The 18,135-nt window shown below is 48.5% G+C and overlaps 1 protein-coding gene and 1 long non-coding RNA gene across 2 annotated transcripts; one reads left to right on the plus strand and one right to left on the minus strand.

Moving 5' to 3' along the window:
- The first annotated feature begins 6,246 nt into the window (after positions 1 to 6,246).
- Positions 6,247 to 8,008, plus strand: LOC139029868 (uncharacterized). Its single transcript, XR_011482121.1, has 2 exons — positions 6,247 to 6,446; positions 7,615 to 8,008. It is a non-coding gene; the product is annotated as an uncharacterized lncRNA (long non-coding RNA).
- LOC110122799 (galectin-7-like) lies at positions 7,642 to 9,918 on the minus strand. Its single transcript, XM_020870352.2, has 4 exons — positions 9,811 to 9,918; positions 9,330 to 9,418; positions 8,461 to 8,662; positions 7,642 to 7,826 (listed from the first exon to the last, which is right to left on the minus strand). The coding sequence occupies exons 1-4, from the start codon at positions 9,823 to 9,825 to the stop codon at positions 7,713 to 7,715; spliced, it is 420 nt and encodes a 139-aa protein (XP_020726011.1). The 5' UTR covers positions 9,826 to 9,918; the 3' UTR covers positions 7,642 to 7,712.
- Positions 9,919 to 18,135: the final 8,217 nt, after the last annotated feature.

Below are 18,135 nucleotides of genomic sequence, written 5' to 3' on the forward strand. Positions count from 1 at the left end.
TAATGTAATTTTACAGCCTTGAGAAATTTCACAGAAATAGCACCTGGAAAAGCAGCATATATCAAGAAATTATGTTAATGATTATCTTTCATGTTTTTCTTAAGAATAATCACCTTGTTACAAACCCCAAGGCCAGACCCAGAAAGGGAGTATGACTGGGATCATGAAAGAATGGACCTTGGAGCCCTGGGTTGGCACCAGAAATGAACGCTGCACTTGCTAATTGTTCCCGAGACTAGCTCAGAAGGGAACAGCCTGGGATAAACACAAGGAGATCTGGACTATGTCAGTGTAGTCCATGACATTTAGAAGTACGTGATTAACACAACATGTGTCTTGAGAAAGATAAGATCTGAGAAAGTCTTGTAGTCTGCAATTAGGACTAAAAGCTGGACTCAGAGTGGACTCTGCACCTCAGTCCAGTAGAGGCTGCAGGTCCCCTGACCCACTGCACCAGATTTCGTGTTCTGTCTTCATTCTCGTCGTTTGCTCCTGGACCATTAGGGCAACATAACCTGTTGTCCCATCCGCCCCTATATCCATCTAACAAAGTCCATATACCTATTCAACTTCCAAATATCTAGCCACTCGCTAATCCATTTATCCATCTGTTCAGTCATCTTTTCATCCAACCCTTCATCCATTCACCCATCCATTCATCTCTCCATCTATCTCTGTCATCACCCAGCAATATTTCTAAACAGTCATGCAAGCATATGTTCATCCATCCACCTAAATATCCAATCATTCATTCACTCATCAGTCGATCTTCCTCTCCATTTATCCATTCAGCTATCATCCAATCTTTCACCCATCCATCTATTCAAGCATCTATTTACTCATTTATTAGTCCATATGTCTATCCATTCAGCCATCCTTACATCCAAATTTCATTCATCCATTCATCTCTTCACTCCTTCCTTTGTCCATGCAGTTCTCTGCCTTACAGCACATCCATCCATCCATCCATTTGTCCATTCACTTCTCCATCTAGTCATCCATTCATTTCTCCATTTTTATCTATCCAGTCATCGATTCATCTCTTCATGATCCATTCCCAACTATTTATGCACCCATTTACCTCATCATAAGTCCATTAACCATCTGCCATTTATTCAGACATCCCTTTATCATCACCTTTGTGTTGATTTAGTAATTCATTTATTTATACTTTCATGCATCCATTTATTCCCTCTTATTCTTTCACGCACTCGCCTATTCACATATCCAGTTATTTGTCGGTGCCCACTCAGTTGCTCATTCAGTTTATTGTCTCATTCATTCACCTAGTCTAGTTCTCAAACAGTTGTACATTGCAATCTCCTGGGGAGCTTTTAAAAAATATTGATATCTGATCCCAACCCAGACCATGATTAGATTAACCTATATAAAAATACCATTTTTGTAGGTTTAAAAGTGCTTACATATTAATCATTCCATATGTTCCAGCCTGGTATATCAGTAGCAGGTCCCAGGCATCAATATGTTCATTTAGTTCTCCAGATGATTCTATGGATTTGTCAAATTCTGATAAAAGATGTTCTGGGGCCCCCCAAACCCTGAATGGAGTCAGGAAGGGAGGAGGGATGACCTGGGCAACCTCTAGTCTGAGGCTCCTCCTTCTGGACTCTCTTGTCTCACTGAACAGTCACTGCCCAGGAATGGCTATGGAGATACACATCAGACATGAGCCTAGAGGGGCTTAGGGAGAGGGGCCCCCAAAGAGCTGGGGAGGTCATGTCTGATTTTGTATCACTTCTGCAAAACGTCTGAAGAAATAATGGCTGCAAACTTACCCAATCTTATGGAAGACATTAGCTTCTAGATCCAAGAAGCTCAATGTACTGCAAGTAGGATATATACAAAGAGATCCATACCTAGACCCAACATAGTCAAACTGCTGGAAGAAGGAAAAATGACAAAGACAGTTTTGAAAGCTGCAAGTGAAAAACAGCTCAACACATACAGGGGAACAGCATGTGTTAACAGAAACAACTAACTGTTCACAGAAACAATGGAGGCCAGAATGCAGTTGAATGATTTATTCAGAGTGCTAAAGAAAAGAAAACTGTCAATAATTCTATATTCAACAAAACTACATTTTAAAACTGAAGGCAAGGGACTTCACTGGTGGTGCAGTGGTTAAGAATCCTCCTGCCAATGCAGAGGTTGAGAGTTCGATCCCTGGTTGGGGAACTAAGTTCCCACATGCCCCAGGGCAGCTAAGCCCACGGGCCACACTGCAGGGCACTCTGTAACCCATTTGCCACAACTAGAGAGACGCCAGCAGGCTGCAATAAAGGGTCCTGCAGGCCACAGGAAGATCCCGCATGTCACAGCTAAGACCCAACACAGCCAAAAATAATAAAATAGCTAAATAAATATTTAAAGAACAAAACTGAAGGCAAAAGAAAGATATTCTCAGGCAGACAAAAATCAAGAATTCATTGTGAGCTGATCTACCCTGTTGGAAATACTAAAGAAAGTCCTTCACTTTGAAAGAAAATGACATCAAATCCACAGGAAGAAAGAAGTGAGGACTCCTAGAAATTATAAATATGTGGACAAACATTTTAAAAAATCAATGTTTTTCTTTTTTCTTTGTTTTTTTCTTTTAAAAATGTGGTTGTAAAAGTGAAAATTATAACACTATGCTGTAGAGTGTATAACATATATTGATGTGATGTAATAACAGTAGCACAAAATAAGGTGGGAAATGGAGATATGTTGGAACAAGGCTGCTATATTTTACTGAAATTCAATATGTGTTAACCAAAAGTTGACTGTGATAATTTACAGTGTAAATATTGTCATCCCTAGAGTGACCATTTAAAAACCAGCTTTCAAAATATACAGTTTTAAAAAAAACCAACAGAGGAATTTAAATAGTATACTAAAAGTTGTTTAACACAGGAGAAGGTAGTGAAGGAGTCACAGAGAGTGAAAACAGACAACAAAATGGCAGCCATAAAGCCAGCCGTATCAATCATGACATCAAGTGTGAGTGAAATAAACCTTCCAATCAAAAGTCAGAGATCATCTGTGGTAGTCAGCTTCCAAAGTGGCCTCCAATGATGCTCACACCCTGTGTGAACACCTCCCAAACTGCACCAGTGTTGCTATGTAAGACTAAGAGAATATGGCAGAAGTGGTGATACCAGCTGGGTTATGAGACACTGCCGCTTCTGTCTTGGCTTGCTCTATTGCTGCCATCCATCACTGCTCTCGGAGGAGTCAGTAACTTTTTGAACAGTCCTAGGCAAGTGTGCATGTGACGAGAGACTGAAACTCCTGCCAACACCCACGTGTGTGAGCCCTCTTGGGTAAAGCTCCTCCAATCCCAGTCAAGCCTTTAGGATAGGGGTTGCAAACTTCTCCTATAATGTTGTTGCTGTGTTGTTTAGTTATTAAGTCATGTCCAACTCTTTGCCACCCCATGGACTGCAGCTGGCCAAGCTCCTCTGTCCATGGGATTTTCCAGGCAAGAACACTGGAGTGAGTTGCCATTTCCCTCTCTAGGAGATCTTCCCAATCCAGATTCAAACCGGAGTCTCCTGCACTGGCAGGCAGATTCTTTGCTGCTAAGCTGCCAAGCCACATAGTAAACCCATTAGGAGTTGTGGGTGACCTGAAAAATTCCTGAAATCCACTGGTGAAGCACAAAAGCAGCCAATAGGCAATACATAAATGAAAGAGCATGACTGTGTCCCAATAAAACTATTTATGGACAGTGAAATGTGTATTTCACATCATTTTCAGTGTTATGAAATATTGTTCTTCCCCCCCACACACACACTTTTTCCCAGCTATTTTAAAGTGTGGAAATTATTCTTAGATTGTGAGTCTTACAAAAACAGGCATTGGGGGATTTAGCCTACTGCCATAGTTTGCCAAAACTTCTTTCAGATGATAGCAACCTCACTGATAGTTTGACTGTAGCTTCATGAAAACTCAGCACCACAACCACCTAGTTAAGCCACTCCTGGCCTCCAAACTTCAGAAACTGTAAGACAATAAGGATGAATTATTTTATGATGCTAATGGGATAATTTGTCATGAAGCAATAGATAATAATACTCTGTCAGCCTCAATAAGAAAGTCAGACCCAAGCATATGCTATTTGTACTTTAGATCTAACTTTCTAGACATAAAAAAGTTGAAAGTAAAAGGATAAGAAAAATACCATGCAAACAGTAACCATAAGAGAGTGAGAAGGACAAAATTGGTATCAATGCAACAGATGTTAAAAACATTTTGCTAGAGACAAAGAAGAACATTTCATGATGATAAAAGGGTCAATACATCAAAGATACTCATGTAGGGAATTCCCTATTGCTCCAGTGGTTAGGACTTGGCGATTTCACCGCTCGGGGCATGGATTCTATCCATGGTCGGGGAACTAAGATCCTGAATGCCCAGAGGCATGGCAAAAGACAAACTAACAAAAAACAGAACCAAAAAACCCCAAACACATGTACATTGCTAAGTGACAAAAGCAAGGTGAATAGGTGGAGAATGCTCAATTTTACGCAGGGAGGGGCAGAAAAACTGCATATGCCTGCATTTAGGAGCATAGAAAGGCCTTCCTTGGTGCTCCAGTGGCTAAGAAACTGCCTTGTAATGCAGGGGACACTGGTTCCACCCCTGGTCTGGGAAGATTCCAGGTGCCGAGGGACAACCGGGCTGGTGTGTCACAACTACTGAAACCCACGCGCCCCAGAGCCCACCGTCCACAACAAGAGAAGCCGCCGCAACTAGCGTAGCCCGAGCCCCACAACTAGAGAACAGCCCCACTCACCACAACTAGAGAGCAGCCATGAAGACCCAGCACAGCCAAAAAAGTAAACAAGTAATAAAATATTTGTATATATTAAAAAGGTAAATAAATAATAAGACATATTTTAAAAAAAAAGAAGTACAGAGTTTTAGAAAGAAACACAAGAAATGAAGACATTGGTAACAGAAGTTTCTTCTTAAATAGGAGGACTTTCATATGCATGCTTTATATATTTATATTTTTCTGTTTTGAAATGACAAACACAGAAAGTTGTAGGCACAGTACAAACATTTTTTTTTTCCTATACGTATTTGAGCGTTAGTTGCCAATATGCTGCCTGGTCGCCTTCATATACTTTACTGTGTATTTCCACACAAACAAGAACATTCTCTTTTATGTCCACTGTAAGGCCACAGTGAAAATCAGGAAATCTACGTGGATGGAAAACTACCATCTATTCTGAAGACCCCAACCACATTTACCATGGTGCCAATGACTCCTTTTCACTGCAAACTTGGAAATTTGTACCCTAAGTGTATGCGTGTACATATGCGCTTAGTTGCTCAGTCGTGTCAGACTCATTGTGACCCCATGGGCTGTAGCCCACCAGGCTCCTCTGTCCATGCAGATTCTCCAGGCAAGAATACTGGAGTGGGTTGCCATTTCCTCCTCCAGGATATCTTCCTGACCCAGGGATCAAGTCCGGGTATTTTGTGTTGCAGGCAGATTCTTTACCATCTGAGCCAGCAGATCTCCTGTGTGTGTGTATGTGTGTGTGTGTGTGACTATGTGTGTGTATGTGTGTGTGTGTGTGTGAGTGTGTGTATGAGTGTGTATGTGTGTATGTGTGTGTGAGTGTGTGTATGTATGTGTGTGCGAGTGTATGTGAGTGTGTGTGTGTGTGTGTGTGTGTGTGTGTGTGTACATGCCTCTGGTAGCTCAGATGGTAAAGAATTCGCCTGCAATGCAGGAGACTTGAGTTCGATCCCTGGGTTGGGAAGATCCCCTGGAGGAGGGCATGGCAACCCACTCCAGTATCCTTGCCTGGAGAATCCCCATGGACAGAGGAGTCTGGCGGCCTACAGTCCGTGGGGTCACAGAGTCTGACGACTAAGCACAGCAGGTATATATCCTTGAATAGGCAAAAAAAAAAAAGGAGCCCAGGGGACCCAGGGAATTCACACTTTCCCGGGTCTTCCACTGGGAGATGGGAGCCTTCATTCCATGATTAATCCAGAGACACACTCTCAAGAGCCGGACCTGGGGTTGGGTGACTTCAGCCGAAGGGCTTCAGGGGCAGAAAAATCGGTCCAGAAAAGGCTTAAGCCCCGCGCGGCAGGGCTTGGTCTTCCCACCACCCCAGATGTTTCAGGTTCAGTCGGGAACCAGTCCCAGCTTGCTGAGCCTCTGTTCTTAAGCCAAGGCTCAGCAAGTTTTAAACTTCTGCAGACGACATGGAATTTTCCAGGCAAGAACACTGGAGTGGGTTGCCATTTCCTACGCCAGGGGAATTTCCCAACCCAAGGATCAGAACCCACGTCTCTTACATCTTCCATGGACACCCAAGCTGGGTGCATCCCGCCAGAGGCGCGGCCCCGGACTTTCCCAGGACCCGGCCCAGCCCTCCACGCACGGCTGGCACGCCGCACCCTCCCGGCTCCATCCGCAGGTGAAAACCCCGGCAGCTGCGAATGCCTCGCTGAGGGGGTTGGGGGTGATCGTGTGGTCCTGGCTACCCCCGCCTCCCACCAGAGCCCTTCAGTGGCGGCCCAGAGAACCCCTGAATCCAGATAATCCCAACCTGGAGGTCGCTGGGTGGGAGCAGTGGGGGAAGAGTGGGCGTCTGCAGGTAGCCAGCTCCCCCTTTCCCGTAAAATCTAGGGTAAGACCTGGTTGGGGGGAGATGGGGGCGCTCGCGGCCTTCGGGTGAGCCCAGGAGGACGAAGTGTGTGGACCTACTCGACGTGGGAGACCCGCCCTTCGCGTCCCGCGTCTCCTCCGCGGGGAGGCTGGCGCGCCAGTGCGCTTCTGCCCCGGGGCACGAAGGGCGGAAGCCTGTCCCGACCCGACTGCCAGAAGTCTGGGAGGCTGGAGAAGTCCTATTTGCTTCCGAACCCCTCCCCGCACGAGCCACCTGCAGCCGCCTGGAGGTGGGGGAAGCTGGGGACAGACTGGAAGCTGGGGATCGGCGCGGTAGCCTGAGATTCACTCACCCGAGGTCCCCAAGGGACCTGATTGCAGACCAACCGATTGGGGGTCGGGGGAGGGCGCCAAGGGAAGGCTTGTGTATGGGTGTGTGTATGTGCTCAATCGCTCGGTCGTGTCCGAGCTGTCCATGGGATATCCCAGGCAAGTATACTGAAGAGGGTAGCATTTCCCTCCTCCAGGGGATCTTCCCAACCCAGGGATCGAACCCAGGTCTCCCGCATTGCAGGCGGATTCTTCACCAGCTGAGCCGCAAGGGAAGCCCAAGGACACTGCAGTGGGTAGCCTATTCCTTCTCCAGTGGATCTTCCAGACCCAGAAATCGAACCGGGGTTTCCTGCATTGGAGGCGAATTCTTTACTGAGTTATCAGGGAAGCCCATAAGGGAGGGACCCTCTAAACTCTATCAGCTCACCCCCATCGCACTCCCACCTGGCTGCTCCGCAAAGTGCAGCAGGAAGGCGAGTCAAGGCCCCACCCCCACCAGATCGCGACCCTCCCTAGGCTCTAGGGAAAGCACCTGCCTTGTTCTGGGAGATCTAGGACCAGAGCCGCCCCCGCCAGGGCATTGCTGTGTGACCTTTAATCAGTGTCTTCCCCTCTCTGAACCTGCTACTCTCGTCTATACGAAGGAGACACTGACACAAGGGAGGCGCACAGACGAGAGACTGAAGACTTTATTCCATCCAAGACCCCTGCGCCGGGTCTCCGCCCGCCCTCCTGGGAAGGCTCAGAAAATCTTCACCAACTCCAGCTGCAGGTCCCCGCCCACCTCCAACGCGCGCACGCGCCCTGGCGGAATCCGGTACCGGAAGTGGTGGTATTCAGAGTCTGCGATCACCGCCTGTAAGGGGACAGGGCTTAAGGTTCCCCAGGCAACTGCTGGGTCATTCCCGCCTCTACCCACGTGGCGTGACCGTGACACTCAGGGAACCGCGTCAGGCCCCAGGGTCCCTTTGGGGAAATGGCTACTGTTCACTGTAACCCCTTGTTCTGAGGATTAATGAATTTATTGTTGACACCTGAGTGCTTTTAAGGTTTAGCTGTGGATGTGGTCGCCACATTTCACGGGTTCATTCCTCCCTCGACCTGCAGATTGCACGTGAAGACTTCCTGGGAGGCAGAGGAACTGCAGCGACCACACCCTGCACTTTCCCTGTCTCCCAGTCCATCCATTCTCTTGCCCCAGAGCCGCTACCTCGGTCGTCAGTGGACAGGGAATAGGATCCAGGATGTCTACACCTCCCGGCTGGACACCCACCTTTGGGACACTTGGCTCTCCCTCTCTGGTCCTTGGCACTGCTACGCGCCTGCTCTCTGACTCTAGTGCGCTCGCGCCCGCCGGGGGAGGTGAGGGACTGGGGAGGCCCTGCCCACCTTGGCCACGCCTTTGCTCTCAACCTCTGCCAAGGGCCTTCCTGGCCTTGCCGAGGGAAGAGATGTGGGTGTCGGAGCCCGCCCCTGTGGAAGAGACGCACCTTGAAGCCGTCTTCAGTGGCGATGAGGAGCACGTCGAAGGGCTGCCCGCGCTGGAAGGGAATGCCTGAGCCCCGCTCCTCTGCGCCCCAGGTGCCGCGCTCCAGGGAGTTGAAGACCACCGTGGACTCGTCGAGGCGGGGGTTGAAATGCAGGGCGGCGTCACTGCCCGGTTCCTCACTGCACAGCAGGTTCACATAGAACCTGGCAGGTGGTGGAAGAGAGGGGCGTCAGATAGAGAATTAACCCTTTGCCAAGAGCATATTTAGAGGGACCTGAGAGCCACAACCAGGGAAAAAGTGGTGGGCTGGAGGCCATGGGGCCCAGACTGCAGGGCACCTGAAAACCAACTGGGGACCTGGACACACATCCACCTAGACCAGGGCCTGGGTCCTACTCATTTCCAGAGCCTGAGAGGACCAAAGAGTCATGGTCCTGAAGACAAGGGTGCTCCCAGTTCCCAGAGGGCTGAGAACAAGATGAGGCACCCCAGTAGTCCCAGGCACCGTAGAGTCTCAGAAATCCTGAAGATTCGACCCAGGTAGTCGTAGGATTGATTGCTTAGGCCTCCCATATGCCCAGGGCACCTCTGATTCACAGGTCGTATTTCCAGAGTGGCCGTGGACTCAAACTGGAAGTCATATGATTGCCCTGGAATGCCCAGATTCTTAGAATGATGTAGGGACCCCAGCTACACAGTCATGGGACAGTTAAGTGAAGACATCAGATTCCAGAAGGCCATGAAGAGCCTGAGGATTCAGATCCTGGTGGGCAAAGTTGGCCTGGGGCTTTGTTCTCTGGGCTGTAAAAGTGGGGTTCACTAAGCCTGGAAACCTCCCACCCATTAGCGCTGAGGCTCGGGTGGTCTCACCTGCCAGCCTTGTCGGGGACTAAACCACGAATTCTCAACACGGTGCCCACTCGGATGCCCTCGGGCAGCGAGGTCCTGTGGGGGACGTTCTGCAGCAGCCAGAGTGGATCAGGGAGGCAGAGGAGAGAGACAAGTGGGTCAGCTGTGGGGAGAACATGACCAGGACCCAGAGCAGCAGAATCAGAGAGAAGGGGCCCAGAGACACGGGAAAGAGAGCCAGGGCCAGAGAGGAACACAGAGAGCCAACAGGAAGACATTCAGAGGGATGGGAAGATAGAAAGGAAGGGGACACCAATGGGGGAGGGCTGAGAGCATGGGATGGGTTGGATGAACCCAGAAACCACAGCCAGAACATCCCAGCACCCCGGAACACCCACTTTCTCCTTGAAACAGGAGCCCTCAGCCAAGCCCCAGCCCCTCCCCTCTGCCAGCACGGCCTTGGGTCCAAACCCCCCCAACCCGCACACCGCTGAGCACTCACGAAGCTCCCGGCCATGGCTGGAACAGCGGGACGGCAGTGGCGGTGGTGGGTATGGCTGCTGGGACCTTAAGTAAAGCAGGGTGTGCCTGGCCCTGGTGACTCACCCTTTCCACACCCACCACCCACAGCTGGCACAGACCCTGGCCCTGAGGCCATGCTGGCCCAGCACCCTCTCTCTAGGGCCTCTGATGCCCCTGCCATCCTGAGGATTCCCAGGTGTATGGTCCCTCCCCTTTGAGCTAATAGTGATAGGAACAGTTAACAATAATCATCATAACAGCACAGCACACAGCATGGAAGGCTCGTTGAGACACCATCCCTCCAGCCCTGCCTTCCTGCTGCCTGGTGGAGACAGAAGACTCTCCCATCCATTTCATCTTGGAAAATCTGAGTCCTGAGAGGTGAAGGTGTGAGCTGAAACTCTGCAGCCTCTCTTCCAGGTTAGGACCTGCTGCCTCGGGCTAAGGATGGGTCTCCCCTGAAATTCCAGTTGATGCTTCTGTAATGTAATAATAACCACGGCAACAAGGATAATGATAGGAAAGGCGGCTACGAGGGACAGGATATTCTGCCCAGTGGTCAAAGCTGTATCCTTGGTGCCTAGTGCAGTGCCTGGCACAGAGTGAGTGCTCAGTAAATGTGGAGAAAGAAAGAAGAAAAGAATGAGAAGTGCCACTGACAAATCCTCGGGCTTGTCTGCATGTGGGTGTGACCACTGATCTCTGACAGGCCACAGAGCGTAGGGCCACTGATCACCCTTATCTGACAGATAAGGAAACTGAGGCTCAGAAAGGAGAAGCAGTTTGCCCAAGAAACACAGCTGAGCAGAACCACGTGGACCGTGTGTCTGGCTTTCTTCATCTCTGGAAGTTCCTTTCTGGTTTATTCTGTCTCCAGGATGCTCTAGTCGCTCTGGCTGTCCTGTGTCTCTGTCTCCCCCTGTCTCTGACTCACTCTCTCTGTCTCACGTGTTCCTGTCTGTTTCTCTTTGAGCCTCTCTCCTTCCAGAATTGCTTCTTCTCTCCCACCTGGTGTTCAGGACCAGGGACGGGGGCGGGGGAAGAGGACCACCCAGAGTCAGATCAAAGGAGATAAAAACGTGGGAACCCCAGATCCATTTCCAGTTCCCACAGCCCAAGGCTCCAGGAGGGGAATGCAGGTATGAAGGGTGGGGTGAGAAAGAGAATTCTGAAAAGGGTTTGAGGCTAGAGGCAGATGGGTCCCTCTAGGGTAAAGCAATTGGAGAGTAGTCATTCTCTATTGACTGAAACTCCAAGACGAGAATAGCAGGACAATAAAGGGAGGAAGCTGGGCTCTGCTCAGACCAGATATTTCTCCTTCCTGGTCAGGAGACCTCCCCAACCACGCATGCACAGAAAAGGGTCCTTGCAGGCCAATGGGGAAGCAATGTCAAGGGATGCTCTACCCAAACGCCTTTGTGGTAGGATCCATCTTGACCAAGAGATGTGTGCGCACACGTCGAAGGATCCTGAGATTATCAAATATGGACTGTGAACCTGGCAAATCAAAATGATTGGCCAAAGGAAAACCAGCAGAAATGCCCCATATAAGTGACTCAAAATGCAATGTGGGCGCCAATCAGGGACTTTCTCTCTGAGTCTGCCCTTGTGTCCTTCCATACATGTAGTATTCTTCCTCTTAATAAACACTTTACTTGTTTCACTACTTTCCATCTTTGTGGAAATTCTTTTCCGCAAAGTCGAAGGGCCAGGGCCCTTGTCACTGACCACTGATCTCGTGGCTAGGATCTGATGTGCTCAACTTCAGCTTCAGTCTCTGGCTGGAAACCCAAGCCCCGCTCCAAACCATTGCCGCCCGAGATCAGGTTCTGGAAGGCAGGGAACAGGGGAGGTGGGGAGCTGAGCAGAAACCCCTTCTAGCAGCTTAGCAGCCCACAACTCCATGTTCCTCTCCCCACCCCACCTACCCTCCCAGTTGGTACCCCACCCAGCAGAGGGAGAAGAGGCCGGGGCAGATCCAAGAAGGGAGACTTAGGGTGGAGAAAAGACAACTCAGAAGCTGGCCCACCGCCCTCAGCCTCTCAGGCCTGCCAGCCTCCCTCCAGCCCCATCACCGCACAGTTGGTACAGCTGGGGGTGGGGGGTGGCAAGCGTCTCAGGTAGGAAGGGTGGGCAGCTGCATTTAGGTGGGGGCTGCAGGCACCCCCATTTGGCAGAGAACAAAATGGGCTTAGAGAGAGCCAGCCTTTCTCCAAGGCCTCATGGCAAGGGTAGGGCCAGCACCTGGTCTGTGTGCCAAGGACACCCCACATCGTGATTTTAATTAGAGAGAATAGTAGGGTTTGAGGTGGTAACACCAGCATCTATTCGGGTGGAGAGTTTCCTAGAATGATGGGTGCTATTACTCTGATACGTAATCGTGTCCCCTTTGTAGGCCTCCTTCCACACATTGCTGTGAATCCTGGTAGCTCATCTTCGTCCTGATTTCTTCATTGTCTCTGGCTGTTTCTTCACATGCTGCCGACCTGTACGTCCAGACTTGTTTTTGATGTTTGGTCAGATATTTGCATTCAATCTGTTATCAGTTTGATTGCTGGTTCATTTCTCATAACTCAGATATGGGCACCCTGGATGCATTCTTAATCATTTATGTTATCTTCTGTCAGCTCTGGAATAATATACTTGGGAACACTTTTTTTTTTTTTCATTTCTAAATAAGCTGGGCTTCCCTGGTGGCTCAGATGGTAAAGCGTCTGCCTGCAATATGGCTGGCCCGGGTTCGATCCCTGAGTAGGAAATGGCAATCCACTTCAGTGCTCTTGCCTGGAAAATCCCATGGACAGAGGAACCTAGTAGGCTACAGTTCTCCCAGGAGTCCAAAGAGTCATACACAACTGAGCAACTTCACTTCACTTCAAATAAGTGGTGAATGTGCTTATTTCCCAAGACTTGTTTTTGTTTTCCCAAGCTGTATGTCACATTCATAAATTACCCAGATTTTAATAGAATACTTCCCTGAGTCTTGACAATATACAAACCTGGACAACCACCACCCCAGTGAAGGTTTAATCAAGGCAGCTTGACCCCCTTCACCTGCCCCGTGACAGGGGAATGACACAGCGTCATTCCTCAGCAGTTAGGAGCCAACGTGTTCATTTGCCATGAAAATAAAAGAAGGATGCCCAGTGGGCAGAGCATGCTGACTTTCCTCTCCTTCAGAAATAACTGGGGCACAAAATAAATATTAATTGCACCCATGGTGGTCTTAGCAATTGACAATCCCAGGCTCTGTCCAAGTCAGCTTCTTGATGACTTTAGGTCAGTCTTCATATCAGTGAAGATAATTCAGGGGCTGCTTTGGTTTTGTAAATTAGTTTACCAATGAGGAAAGTGACATGTTTTCAAAATCTGACTTTTTCTTTTTTTAAAGCCCTGCCACGCTTGCTTGCAAGATGTTATTCCACCACCAGAAACTGACCTCGGACCCTCGGCAGTGAAAGAACCAAGTCTTAACCACTGGACCTCCAGGGAATGCAGGGAACGCTCCCAAATCTGACCCTTAAGCAATTAAGTCCATTGGATACCTTTTAGTTTTATTTATAAAGATAGTGAGTTGTACTAATCCAATCACTTGCTAAGGAGGAGAATTTTCGGTCATAGTTGGAGGGGGAGGGAACTGAGGGGCGCTGCTCCCCTAGGACTGGATCAGCTGGGATATCAAAAGGAAACCGTGAGAAGGGTGCTCAGTAGAGGCTGACCCTCAGGATAGGAATAAAGGGAGGAGCTCCTCCTCCACCTGGGAGGAGGTGTCTGTGCCAGACGAGGGGGCGTCTGGACGAGAGTGGGGGGAGGAAATGCCCTGTGGATGTCATGGATGGAGGCAGGTACAGATTCAGACCAAAGAAATGCACCATGATGCTGAACTGGAATTAGAGGTGTCCTTTTGAACTAATGATTTCATGAGTTGGGGTTTTTTTGAAGGGGGTTCTTTCAATTTAAAAAAAAAATTCTGTTAAAATAGAAAACCATGGAATGTACCTGTTTGTTTGTTTTTTTTTTTTTTTCCTGGCTGCTAAGCTTGCAGGATCTTAGTTCCCCAACTAGGGATTGAACCAGCAGCCCCGGCATTGGAAGGTAAAGTCTTAACCAGGGACGTCCCTTTCAACCATTTTTTAAAAATGTATTTATTTTTAACTGAAGGATAATTGCTTTACAGTATTGTGTTGGCCTCTACCAAACATCACATGAATCACTCATAGGTTTACCCATGTCCCCTCCCACTTGAACCTCCCTCCCACCTCCCTCTGCATCCCACCACTCTAGGTTGTTACGAAGCCTCGGTTTGAGTTCCCTGAGTCATTAATGGTTTTTTAAATATACAGTTTGGACTTCCCTGGTGGTCTCGCAAATAAGACTCCTCACTCCCAATGCCTGGGATGCAGGTTCCATCCCTGGTTGGGGGAACTAAGATCCCACATGCCAGGCGTGCAGGGGTGGAAGAATGTAAATTAAAAAAATTAATGTACAGTTCAGCGGCACTAGTGGTAGAGAATCCCCCCGCCAATGCAGGAGATGCAAGAGACATGGGTTCCATCCCTGGGTAGGGAAGATCTCCTGGAGTAGGAAGTTGTAAACCACTCCTGTATTCTTGCCTAGAAAATCCCATGGACAGAGGAACCTGGTGGGCTATAGTCCACGAGGCTGCAAAGATTCGGACACGACTGAACACACACACACACACACACACACACATATGTATATTCACTTTAAATATCCCCAGAAGAGGACTTGGAGAGCAATGGAGACAAGAAGAACCTCCCTGGAGGAGGAACCAGAGCCAGCCTTTGGTCTTCATGTCCAGTGGGCTTGATCTATGCCATGGGCCAGTGTCTGCTGCAAGTATCCACGCTCCCCTGTTTCTGAATAAGAAGCCTCCCGGACCTTAGTGTATTGGGTGTCTGGGCCCAGACTCAGCTGGGCTTGACAAAGAGGAATATGTCTTCCACCAAAATCCTGGACTCTGTGCTGGACACGGAGTTTAAACTTGTCTGCCCTGGACAGGGAGGTGAAAGGCCTGGGTAGGGGAAAAACAGTCCATGTGAATCTCATTATAGCCAAAGGGGTCGACTGTAGCAGAGAGCACCTGTTGACCATCCACTATTATCTTTCGTTCGTTCTTTCTTCCTTACTTCCTCCCTCCCTTCCTTATTTATTTATCTCTATTTTTGGCTTCACTGCACCATCTCCACAGTCAAAGTTCCGAGTCTTAATCACTGGACCGCCAGAGAATTCCTATCACTTTCTTTCTTAGTCAAAGACTCTTGACTCAATCCAGGATGGCAATGTGGCTGTTGCATTTCGCAGGGTTCCAGTTACTTTGGTTGTGAAGCTGATTACCCCAAAGCTTTGCAGCTTAAGATGACCATTGTGTATGTGTGTGGGGTGGTGCTCTTGGCTGCTGTAGGTCAAGAGTTTGGATGGGGCACATGGAAATGGCTTGTCTTAGTCCATGATGTCTGGGCAACGTCTAGTGCTAGAGGCTGGGATCATCTGGGCCACCTGCACTTAGCCTCCCTAGGAAGCCCAAGCATCCTTAGAGAAGCCAGACTACCTCCATGGAAGCCCAGGGCTCCAAAACCTAGGGCCCCTTCAGCTAACCTGGTGAAACCTGCCTCTTCATTTCTTTTTAAAGATTTTTAATTTTTTAAAATGTTTACATGATTTGAATGGATATGGATATGATGTGTGCCAATTGCTACTCTATTTACTTATATTTTTATCGAAAATTGGTTGCTTTAAAATGTCTTAGTTGCCTCTGTACAGCATAGTGAATCAGCTCTATGTTTCCATACACCCCCTCTTTTTTGGATTTCCTTTCCATTTAGGTCCCCACGGAGCGCTGAGTAGGGTTCCCTGTGCTATCCTGTAGGTTCTCGTTGGTTATCTGTTTTACACATAGCATCAATAGTGTATACATGTCAGTCCCAATCTCTCAAATCTCTCAATTTCTCTCCCAATCTCTCCCTTTGCCCACTTGGTGTCCACACATTTGTCCTCTAGATCTGTGTCTCTATTTCTGCTTTGCAAATAGGTTCACCTGTACCGTTTTCCTAGATTCCTCGTATACGTGCTAACATATGATGTTTGTTTTTCTCTTTCTTCGCTTTGTATATCACTCCCTAGGTCCATCCATTATTTACAATAGATTATAAATAAATAATCTATTTATTGCTCCTTCTGGACTTCCTGTAGGGGCATTATATATTGACTCCCACTCAGGGGCCACAGGGGACACTGGTTTAGTCCCTGGGTGGAGAAGATCCCCTGGAGGAGGAAACGGCAGCCCACTCCAGTATTCTTGCCTGGGAAATCCCACGGACAGAGAAGCCTGGTGGGCTACAGTCCGTGGGCTCGATGAGAGGCGGACACGACTGAACGACTGAACAGGCACACACGAAGAGGAGGAGGATGTAGCCCTCCTGCCTCCCCTCGCCTCCTCCCTGCTGCTGCGTTCATGTCCCTCTTCCCATTTACCAGCAGACGGACTAAGCCACTGTGGCTAGAGCGGTGTTCAGTGTCCACGTTCGTGTGACTCTGTTGGCACCATTCTCCAGCCAGCCCTGTGGTGTGCGTCAAGGTTCTCCCTTGTGTAGAACTTTATGTTCTCCCTGGAATTAATGATCATCTTGTTTTGCATTTGTTTAGCTTTCTCTGTGCGTGCGTGTGTGCTCAGTCGTGTCCGACTCTGCGACCCCATGGACTGTAGCCCATCAGGCTTCTCTGTCCGTGGAGTTTTCCAGGCGAGAATACAGGAGTGGGTTGCCATTTCCTCCTCCAGGGGATCTTCCTGACCTGGGGATCGAACCCATGTCTCCTGCGTCTCCTTCACTGCAGGAGGATTCTTTACTTCTGAGTCACAGGGGAAGCCCTCAGTACTTTCAGAGGCACCTCATTTTCCATCAGTTTCACTTTCTTGGAGATTTTGCCCGAAACTTTCCTTTACTCCAGTCCTCTCTTTCCTCCTCGGTGGAAAGGTCGCTGAGGCCCCCAGGTAGCTCTCTTTCTGCCCAGGTCTCACTTCTCAACCTCCTATTTTTAGTCCTGGAGAAGCACCTGGTGCCGTGGATTCCTGGGCTGGGCTGGGCTGTTCGGCAGTTCTGAATTCAATGCGTTTCTTCTCTACTTTTCCAACTCCGGCCTAGGATTCAATTTCTGGGGTCTCAGTTACCACGTATTCAGCACCTAAACTTGTCTTCTCTCTCCTTTTCTTTGTCCCTGAGGATTTACACCTTTAAAAAATCCTTTAGGGACTTACATGGTGGTCCAGTGGCTAAGACCCTGTGCTCCCAATGCAGGGATTCCTGGTTCAATCCTTGGTCAGGGAAGTAGATTCTGTGTACCACAATTAAGACTCAGCTCAGCCAAACTAATTAATTAAAATATTTTTTTAAAACTCCTTTAAAACATAATGGTTAAGGGCCAGAAGTCCAAGATCTTTTTTTTTTTTTTTTGGCTCGGCATCTCCTGAAGACTGTTGCTTTTCTCTTTATGTTGGTAAATCAGGCGTAACTGTGGTCCCTACTGCATAGACTAGATAATATTACAGTGAAAAACTAAACGGTGAGTGTCAATAAAGCGCCTAGAGCTGTGTGACACACACCAGGATGTGCCGTTTGCCCTGGAGTGGCTGCTGCTAGTGAATTTCAGGAAGGGAGTCACATTACACACTATTGTTGTTTAGCACATCACTCCCAACCTAGAAGCTTAAAATAACCATTTCCTTTTGCTCAAGGATCCTATGAGTGAGGAATGCAGATAGGGTATAGTAGAGATGGCTTGTTTCTGCTTCTCAATGTCAGGGGCCTTAGCTGGGAAGACTCAGTGGTTGGAGTTGATATGAAAGCTTGGGGCTGGATCATCTGGAGGCTTATTCACTCAAAAGTCCATCTGTAAGTCAGTGCTGGCGGTTGACTGGGATCTCAGCTGCATGGACCGGTGGGCATGAACACTTTCTGGATGGCTTGCTCTTCCTCATAATATGGCTGCTCGCATAGCGGCTCAGAGTTCCCAAAGGACCATCCCAAGTCACCGGAGGGCAACCTTTCCTGACACAGTCTCACTTCTGCTGTACTCCATTGGTTACTAATGAGTCAGAAGCCCACCCTGACCCAGGCAGAGGTGCTGCAGGATACCTATCCTCCCTCCGTGGGAAAATTGGCAAAGTCATATATCATAGAAAAGCCTGTGGGACATGAGATAGTCTTGTGGCCATCTTTGGAAGCTGCAATTCATCACATTTCTCAAACTTTTATATATATATGTAAAATTTTATTTATTTATTTAT

This window comes from Odocoileus virginianus, chromosome 20 (genome assembly GCF_023699985.2).
Source record: "Odocoileus virginianus isolate 20LAN1187 ecotype Illinois chromosome 20, Ovbor_1.2, whole genome shotgun sequence".
Taxonomy (NCBI): Eukaryota; Metazoa; Chordata; class Mammalia; order Artiodactyla; family Cervidae; genus Odocoileus; species Odocoileus virginianus.